Below are 8,535 nucleotides of genomic sequence, written 5' to 3'. Positions count from 1 at the left end.
AATATCAAGTTGAGATCGGGGCTTTCATGTCAAATGGTCAACATGTACAACAATAGTGTTCTTGCTACAAAAATAATATAAAGTTTTGCATTTTTTATGGTCGATCTGTTTGAGATAGCTTGTGTTTTATGTTGTGAGTGAACTTCGTTTTCTTCTATTTAGGTCATGTTGCACCATGTGCTATGTCTGTTCACCACATTAGAAATTCAGAGAAACATGTCATAGGAACCATACCGGCATGTGTTTTATTCCATAATATCGACAACATAGTATTGAACTAGCCCACATGCATCGATTGCCTAAACTAGTAGTTAAGAAGTTGGTCTCTAGATAAAACACCTCATTCTCTAAGGCACAACTGACAGAGAGGCAACAGTTAACTATCAAGGCGCGGATTATCACTGAAGGTTGTCCTGATTGGTGTCTTTGAAGGGACCACCCTGTTAAATATACAAGTTAAAATTATTTGGTCTTGTCAACATGCAAAAAAATTGTGAATCAGGAGCAGGATATCAAACCTGATAGCAAGGCCTCTCATGTATATGCCGCTGGAGCTCAAAGCAATAATAGCGCCACTACCCTGTAATGCACATAAATGAAAGTATCTTTTTAGACATTTATTCTTCGTATCATGAGTAAAATACATGCATGACAAATAAACATTCTGGTGGTCAACATAAAACGGAAAAAAAATTCTTCAAAAACACATTATAGTTATTAGATATCTTGTAAAGAATGACATAATAGCTAGAGATTTTAGATCACAACTTTCTTTTCAGCTTATTTTTGTGATTATCAACATTAGAAAAATAATACAAGAGTGTGAACATTAGGTAGCTCTTAGATTTATCAACGTAAGATATATCTACAGGAAAACTAAGTGGGCCACACACATACAAGTGCGATGTCCACATGATAAGTACAAGGACGGATACACATAATTATAGCAAAGTAAAATATGTAACACAACAGAAGATATAATGGATTGAGATTATCACCTCCACAAACTCAATAAAAGCTATCTGAGTGGCATGGTTGTTATGACCCAAAAGCCTTACATGAGAAACCTATAATCCATTGAAACAAGGATACAAATGTATTATACTTTTTTTATTTTGCAAAAGTTAAAAAAAATTGAACACAATTATATATGACATTTTTTTGTTGAGTTTCCTAACCGAGCCAAAATATGTCTGGAAGAAGTCCTTTAGCTCAGAGGCAGTGACCTATATGTAAAATTTAAAAGTAAAGTATTAACACTAATACACAACATGTGCAAACAAATCCTTAGGCTATACACACCATATGTTCAATATTTGTGCAATATACTGTCCTTGAAGACCTTTCCTTTTCATCTTCAGACTGCAATAATATTGAACATTTTTTTTTTTGCATGAGGTATTGCCATCTAAGAATCACTTAAGATTAAAGGATGTTTATGTTGTACATACCTGAGGAAGAAACAAATGCTTGATAGGCGCGATTGCAGTCCTAGAAGGTTCTACCTTCAGAGGGCGAAGTCCTATAATGATCCCATCAAGATGCAGCGCAACAACTGCATCCTCTGAAAATGTGTTAATGTTGGCTTTAGGTCTTATTTGTGAACTGCATTCTATAGTGATTTTTGATGAACGTCAATATTTGAGCATGTGATATGGTGACTAACCCTGATGCTGAAACTCTATGAATGCGAAGCGAAAACCAGAAGTGGGGTCTCCACTAAGACGACAATCTACAACCTATTGAGAAGAGTAAACAATGTTTTAGTCATATTGCTTATGTAATGGTACATAGCACTTACATTTATTTTCTTGTGTGGTGGAGAAGGGAACTAGAAACTTTTAAACTATTTATGTTAATGACATAACTGCATGAAAATAGGAAGAACATCACCCAAATATGCTCAACACATTACCTCACCACAAACATGATAATTAGATGAAATGTTGATAACGTGAAAAACTATTGTGCTAAATAGCCATGTCCCATGCACGAGTACATTCTCATGCCCCCAAGACGAATCCACACATAAAATGATTTTTTTTCGTCAATCACAATTGGCCACATCGAGTTCACCGGTCTATTTCAGCTCGCACATGCATACATTACAAAATTAAAGCGTCCTCCTAGTACACCCTCACCCAAAACCCTCCACAATATAAGCCTAGATATAGCAAGCTATCTACAAGCTACGAGTTCCATATATGATTTACAACAATATTATGACATAGAGAAATATGCTATAGCAATTAAATTGCTAAACTAAACTAAGACTTTTCTGAGATATATAATACATAAATATGCAAATAAAAGTAATAGAGCCATCAATGTGTCAAGCATCTGAACTTTTTGCTGAGAAAGTCAAACATGTGATCTGATCGATGAATAGCATAACCCACATAATCTTGTATTCTAAAAAAACTACATTGTAAATATAGCAATCTGTTCAAGACTATGCATATTTTTATCATGTTTAAAAGAGTGGGAATTAGACATACGACTCCGCATATCCCAAAGAGCCCAGCCAACATTTCTTCAGTGACCTGAAACAAACAAATGTCACATACAAAAGTGATTCATTACGTCAGATTTGCAAGTTACAAGAAATATCACTTCTATTGCACATGGAAATAGCATTAATTCTTACAGTGTGATCAATATCACCAACGTAAACTGTTCTTCTCACAAATTCTGCATCGTGGATCCTTTGAACCCGGTAAGAATACCTGGTCCTTCCCTGTTGTGAGTAGTTCCTAATCCTCTGTAAAAATGTGTAATCCTTCAAATTACCAAACGAGTAATGATACAACGTCAAATTTGAAGAACAATATAACTAGGATGGCTCAGAAAATAACATTGTAGCCAATGCTGAACTGTGTTGCATAGTTGAAATGATCAGAAACGTTTCATAAATCAAAAAGAGAGGGATGTTTGAAGCGGCTAAGAATTACATACACCATATTGCTCAAAGAGAAAAATAATTGATCTGCTTTAGATTTGCCAGAAAAAAAAGGCAAACATGACATGGGCTAAAACATGGAAGAAACAAGCTTAGGTGAGCCTCAAGCACAATTAATAATGAAATTTAAGAAAATTATCATCAAGGTCTTCAGCGGATCAACTATGATATGTCCACTTGGTAGAATGGAAAGCTTAAAACCCCAACAAGAAAACTCCAGAATGAAATCAAGAATGAAGATCTAGGACGAAAGACGAAGTGCCGCAGGAAGGGACAAATATAAAATTGAAAACGAAGACGGATCTGCGTTCCTATAGGATATAGATATGAGATACGAGTATGTAGCTAGAACTTTGTCTCTTTAGCTTACTGATGATCTTCTCCAGGTCATAGTTGAGACTGCATTGCCGATGTAGACGCTGGTGCCGCGCGCAGGGTAGCCTACCACCATGAGGTCCTGCAAGTAGAGCCCCTGCGTCACGACGAACTCCGGCGCATCCGCCCAGAGCCTCCTCCTTGATCCGCCCCCAACGCGCCACCACGGCACGAACTCCCTGGCGAGCGGGTTAAGCGCGGTGGCAGCGCCCACGGGCAAAGACTCCTTGGCGAGTGGGTTCAGCACGTCGGCGGCGGCGCCCATGGGCACGAACTCCCTGGCAAGCGCGTTGAGCAGCGGGGTGGCCGCCGTGACTGTCCTCTGGACTGTCTGGTCCGCCGGCGTCGCACCGCTTCGTTGCACCGCGTCCATGGATGATCGAGCCGAAGAGAAACGGTAGAGCTAGCACTGGAACTGGAGTGCTATCTCCGGCTTGTATTTATGCAGTACGCTCCTGCGCCGCGTGATCCTAAGGATAGAGGGCAGAAGTCAACCGTAGACTGGCTGCAGAAGGGACAGCGCCGCGCGTTCCACGGCAGCTTCTCTGACGTCAGTTTCCACTTTCCGGATAACGTGTGGTCACGTACAAGGGTATGGTTACCACGCTCACTGACATGCGGGTCCGAAAAGGCTGTGGGGCCACAACTGCAGGAAGAAACGTTGCGCTGCGTTCAAAGAGATGTGCGAGGCTAGGGGCGTGTTTGGTTACCGTAGTCTACATTAGCTGCATTGCATAACCTTCTCAACTCAGCCTGTCTATGCAAATGCAGCCTCAAATGCACTATGTACAAGTTGTTTGGTTGCCTGTATGGGCTGAACCATACTGCCAGGTGTTTGGTTGCTTGCATGTTAGTGGACAAACCTAAGGCATGGTGTTTGGTTGTATGCAACGTCTGGTGTGTGGTAACCTCTTTGGCTAGTTGGTGAGGTTACCAGCACACTTGGGCACAACCATGTACCACACATCATAAGCAAAGCAAAGCATCCACTACTTAACAACATAGTTCAGATAACATATAGTACCACACATCATAACGATAGTTCAAACAGTTCAACGCATAAACCATAAAGCAGATTCGATAGTACTTAGGAAGGAGGTACCCCAGCCCTAGTCCCTGGCGGCGAAGGCTTCGTCCTGGTTCCCGCACTTGGTGACCACCTCAATGCCAACGTCGTCAAAGATGATGACCTTGAGGGTGTCAGGAGTCAGGAGCTTGAACGTCACCATGTAGCCGATCTTGATCTGATGAACGGCGGCGTAGGTGGCCCAACCCTGATCCAGGGTCACCCTGCCATTCATCAGCTTCACCGTCACCCTCCAGGAGCAATCGGTGTTGTTCCTCAGCTTGAACTCCGTCGGCACCGCGACGAAGTGCTTGGTGAAGTCCAGGGGCATGGAGATGCACTCAAGCTTTGGTGCAAGGATGACCTTGCAGAAATGACTTGGGCCACCATCCTCATGGTAGTGGTCGTAGTTGTCGCGCTTGCTGCTGGGGGATCCTCCATGCGCTCGTCGTTGCCAACCGTTGGCGTCTTTGGTTCTTCCTCGGCGGTGGGCGGCAGCACCACCTCGGGCATTGGATGAACCGGCTGCTTGCCCTTGTTGTCAATGGCCGGGAGCACCTCCGTGCCCATCTTATTGCTCTCGTCGATCTGCACACAATTCATGGAGTCAGGCACAACACAAAGTTCATGGCTTATTGAAGAGCATGTAGTTAAAAAGGCATGACTGTCACTCTTCCTCCTCTCCATCGCACCTATATTTACTCTCCCTGCCGATCATTACTTACCCACCCCCTCTCTTCTCTCACTATCAACCTTCCTCCTCTCCATCGCCATGAGCTCCAGCTCTAGCTCCATCGCCAACCCCTTCCCTTGGGGCATTGGCTAGAGGGCCTTCTTCCTCGGGTGGTCGGCTGGTGACCACACCAAGTTCGAGAACACCATGGAGGTGTGCTCGAACTTTGGCTCCATGTCTGACATGCAGAATGAATCTGATGCAGTGCTCATGAGGGCCACTGCGCAAGTGTTGAAGATGTTGATTCCTAACCCGGCGAAGGGCGCGATGGCAGTCGACATCATTCGCTTGGCCATGAATCAGGATGTCCCCGATGACGCTAATAGGTGGTCCAAGTACAAGAACTACTGGGCTCCTAATGACCGCCGTGCCACAGTGTACTAGGAGACGGCAATTGTGTCACCGGCGGTCATCGGTGGGGAGCCTAAGGAGGAGTAAGAACCGGCGCAGATGCCAGTGAGGGTGTTGGAGCCAGGCTGTCGTACCTGGCAGGTCGACCTCGACTCTACCGAGGATGACGACGACCCGCCGCCCCACACGGTGATGGACAAGAAGATGAAGGCCAGCCACTCGACCCGCCGCTCCGCACGCCTCAACGGCCGCCGCGGTTAGCCAGTGACTGTTGTGTACCCCCAATCCCCCTTCTACTCCATCGGCATCTACCTCTATTTCGATCTTGCATGAACAAGTATGAACTCGTATGAACTAGTATGAACTAGTATGAACTGCTTTGCTTAATTTCCTCTATTCCCCATTCCCCTCTCCGTCGTGGATCGAATCTACCGCCGGATCGAACGCCAAAAAGTAGTGCAAACAGAAAAGTGCTTACAGCCATTGCCGCGGGCCAGGTGATGATCCGCTCACCGATGATGGAGTCTGGTGGTTTTCTTGCTCTCCTCCGATCCGCCGCCGCCGGTGAGAGTTGGGAGAGTGGGGGAGAGTGGGGAGAGGCAGCGGTGAGGGGCGATGAGGCTAATAACTACTGACACTTCGAGAAGCAACGCGGCTTCTCGAGCGTGGTCGCGCGTGTGCAGCCGCCGCCGCCCACGTGCACCGCTCGGGTCTGGCTCTAGAGAAACTGCCGATTCGAGCGTACCCAGGAAGCCAGGCCCAGGAGTGCTTTAAACATCGTGCCATGCAAGCCCAATAGTGTATGCAGCCAACCAAACATGTCGTTTTCTTTACCTCATGCAGGCAACCAAACACGCTCTAGGCTGCGGAGGCATGTCTGGACGCTTGACCCATGCTTGCATGCACGAAATCTTAGGGAACGCAGAGTGGTTTGAGCCGGCCTGTCAGTGATGTTTGAGCGTTCTTTCTTTTTCGTCAATTTTCAGAATGGTAGCACCGCCTTACAATTTATCTGGCGTAATAACTACTTTTGTTTTGCGAAACACATAATTTTAAACGTTTTCTTTGAAGGGAAATCCTCTCGATGTTTATTTCTTATCCGACGGACTTACATTTGCTATTACAAAAGGCAAAATAATACTAGGGTCGTCACCATCCCAAAATACTTTGTTTGACTCATACGCAAATTTTGCAGAGGTAATATCACTAGTGGTGCCTAAACTTACCCTGGATGTTTAGTTTGGTGCCTCAACTTGCAAAATACACGTAACTTGGCAATTTGGTTTAAATACGGTGCCAAACACGTTTGTCTACGAATTTGCTGCTGACTGGCCTTGACAACATGGCGTGGGACACCTGTCAGCCACTAGAGAGGCGTTTTTGCCCGCGACGTCACTGGCCTTTTTCCAGACAATCCCTTGGACTAATGTTTCTCACTCAGAAAAGCTCCTAGCCCGGCGGGACAGGGCACATAACGATTTTCTCACAAATCCCTGTCTACCAAATCCCTAACCCTCGTTCCCCATTCACTCCGGTGGTGTGGCAAGGACATATCCCTCATGGACGGCGGCTAGGCCGTATCCTTGCACCATGGCAGCGAGTCTCCAGAGCTCAGGTGATCAGACGTTGCACCCTCTTATTCCCCCCTATCTAATATGTATCTTACACTCTCCCACCCGTGTCTCACTTTTTAGATGGGAGGAATTGGAATTCCACGAATGGCTGACGGCGGGGCGAAGATGGAGGAGGACGAGGAGCCATGGGCGAAGGTTACGTCTGTCGTCTATTGGGGCGAAAATCAGGTATTGAATCCATCTCCCCTCTCTGGTTCATCAAAGATTGGTATTTTAGATGAATGTGTGATTCAAACATAGAACCATGAGATCCCGGATATGGTGGGTTGCATGCCACGGCACAAGGTAGATCACAACTTTAAAGGTGTAGATCCTAAGGGAGATTGGTGTGGGCACAAAGCTTTGTCGGGTCTGCGTGTATGCAGTGAGGGAGTTGACACAGGGTGTAGATATTTGTCATGCCAGTTTGAGGTATGTAGGAACTGCAGATTGTGTGATTTCACTGATTTGTACATCACCTGAGTAGATCATTTCACTTACTATTGTGTATTGTGTTCATCAACAGGACAAGAGAAGTTGTGGTTATGTCAAATGGATTTACAAACCATGGCAGGGAAGGGACAGGAGTGTGATTGCTAATATTGCTTGCAAGAAAGAGTTCCTGGAGCAGAGTCTAAAGGAGAAAGATGGTGAGATAGAAGGTATCATGGAGAAGCACAGAATGGAGAAGAAAATGATTGGAAGACTGCATAGAGAGCAACTACAATCAAGAGATAGGATGATTATGTTAGCGGTAGTAATGTACTTTGGTTTACATGCAATCATGTTTGCAATGGCTGGCAGGTCCTGATGCATGAATTAGCAATGTTGAACCTCTTCTTTTGGTGAACTAAGTGTGTTGTAGTAGCTACTTTGTGCGTGCACTAAATGAAAAGGGCAAGACAATGAAGCTTCTAACTTCTACATGTTTTTCTTATATTTCCTATAATACAATGATTGAAGTTGGACCTGCACTTAATAGCAAGAAAGAATTTTGACAGCAAAATTGCAATTTGATAGCAAGAAAGAATTTTGACAGCAGATTTCAACTTGAATAGTAAATTTGACAGCAGATTTCAACTTGAATACTAAATTTATAGCAGATTTCAACTAGAATAGTAAATTTGACAGCAGATTCAAATAACACTTGAATAGTGAATTGGAGTAACACAGAATTTTGATAGCAAAAGGAAGAATCAATTTGATGCTTGCGTCATACGTCGATGTTGGCAATACAAAATTGACAATCAATTTGACAACAAGAAATAATTTTGACAGCAAAATTGCAATTTGACAACAAATTTCAACTTGAATAATACATTTGACAACAGATTCACATAAGACTTGAATAATAAAATTTTAAAGCAGATTCACAGAACACTTGAACAGTGAAAGATACTGCCAGCGTGTTTCATGTCAACATACTTAAGTGCATTAC

General features: G+C 44.0%; 1 protein-coding gene across 4 annotated transcripts; it reads right to left on the bottom strand.

The window, feature by feature from the left end:
* Positions 1 to 234: 234 nt before the first annotated feature.
* On the bottom strand, positions 235 to 3,749 carry LOC123116065 (polyadenylate-binding protein-interacting protein 8). Of its 4 annotated transcripts, none has more exons than XM_044537071.1 (10): positions 3,330 to 3,749; positions 2,648 to 2,761; positions 2,499 to 2,543; positions 1,667 to 1,739; positions 1,452 to 1,564; positions 1,303 to 1,362; positions 1,179 to 1,226; positions 999 to 1,067; positions 519 to 580; positions 235 to 440 (listed from the first exon to the last, which is right to left on the bottom strand). In XM_044537071.1, the coding sequence occupies exons 1-10, from the start codon at positions 3,705 to 3,707 to the stop codon at positions 377 to 379; spliced, it is 1,026 nt and encodes a 341-aa protein (XP_044393006.1). In that variant the 5' UTR covers positions 3,708 to 3,749; the 3' UTR covers positions 235 to 376. The 4 variants fall into 4 exon arrangements, with proteins under 4 accessions (XP_044393006.1, XP_044393007.1, XP_044393008.1 ...); XM_044537072.1 differs by having other exon boundaries at positions 1,452 to 1,555; XM_044537073.1 differs by lacking the exon at positions 1,303 to 1,362.
* Positions 3,750 to 8,535: the final 4,786 nt, after the last annotated feature.

This window comes from Triticum aestivum, chromosome 5B (assembly GCF_018294505.1).
Source record: "Triticum aestivum cultivar Chinese Spring chromosome 5B, IWGSC CS RefSeq v2.1, whole genome shotgun sequence".
Classification (NCBI taxonomy): Eukaryota; Viridiplantae; Streptophyta; class Magnoliopsida; order Poales; family Poaceae; genus Triticum; species Triticum aestivum.
Note: the sequence above shows the minus strand (reverse complement) of the source record. Positions and strands in the feature narration are given on the sequence as shown.

What these genes read in the sequence shown, in the direction of transcription:
- LOC123116065 (XM_044537071.1), bottom strand. Translation starts at nt 3,707, where the DNA reads ATGGACGCGGTGCAACGAAGCGGTGCGACGCCGGCGGACCAGACAGTC. An exon ending in TGACCTGGAGAAGATCATCA is followed by an intron (nt 2,762 to 3,329) that starts GTAAGCTAAAGA and finishes ACATTTTTACAG; the next exon opens with AGGATTAGGAACTACTCACA. An exon ending in TCCAGACATATTTTGGCTCG is followed by an intron (nt 1,068 to 1,178) that starts GTTAGGAAACTC and finishes AATGGATTATAG; the next exon opens with GTTTCTCATGTAAGGCTTTT.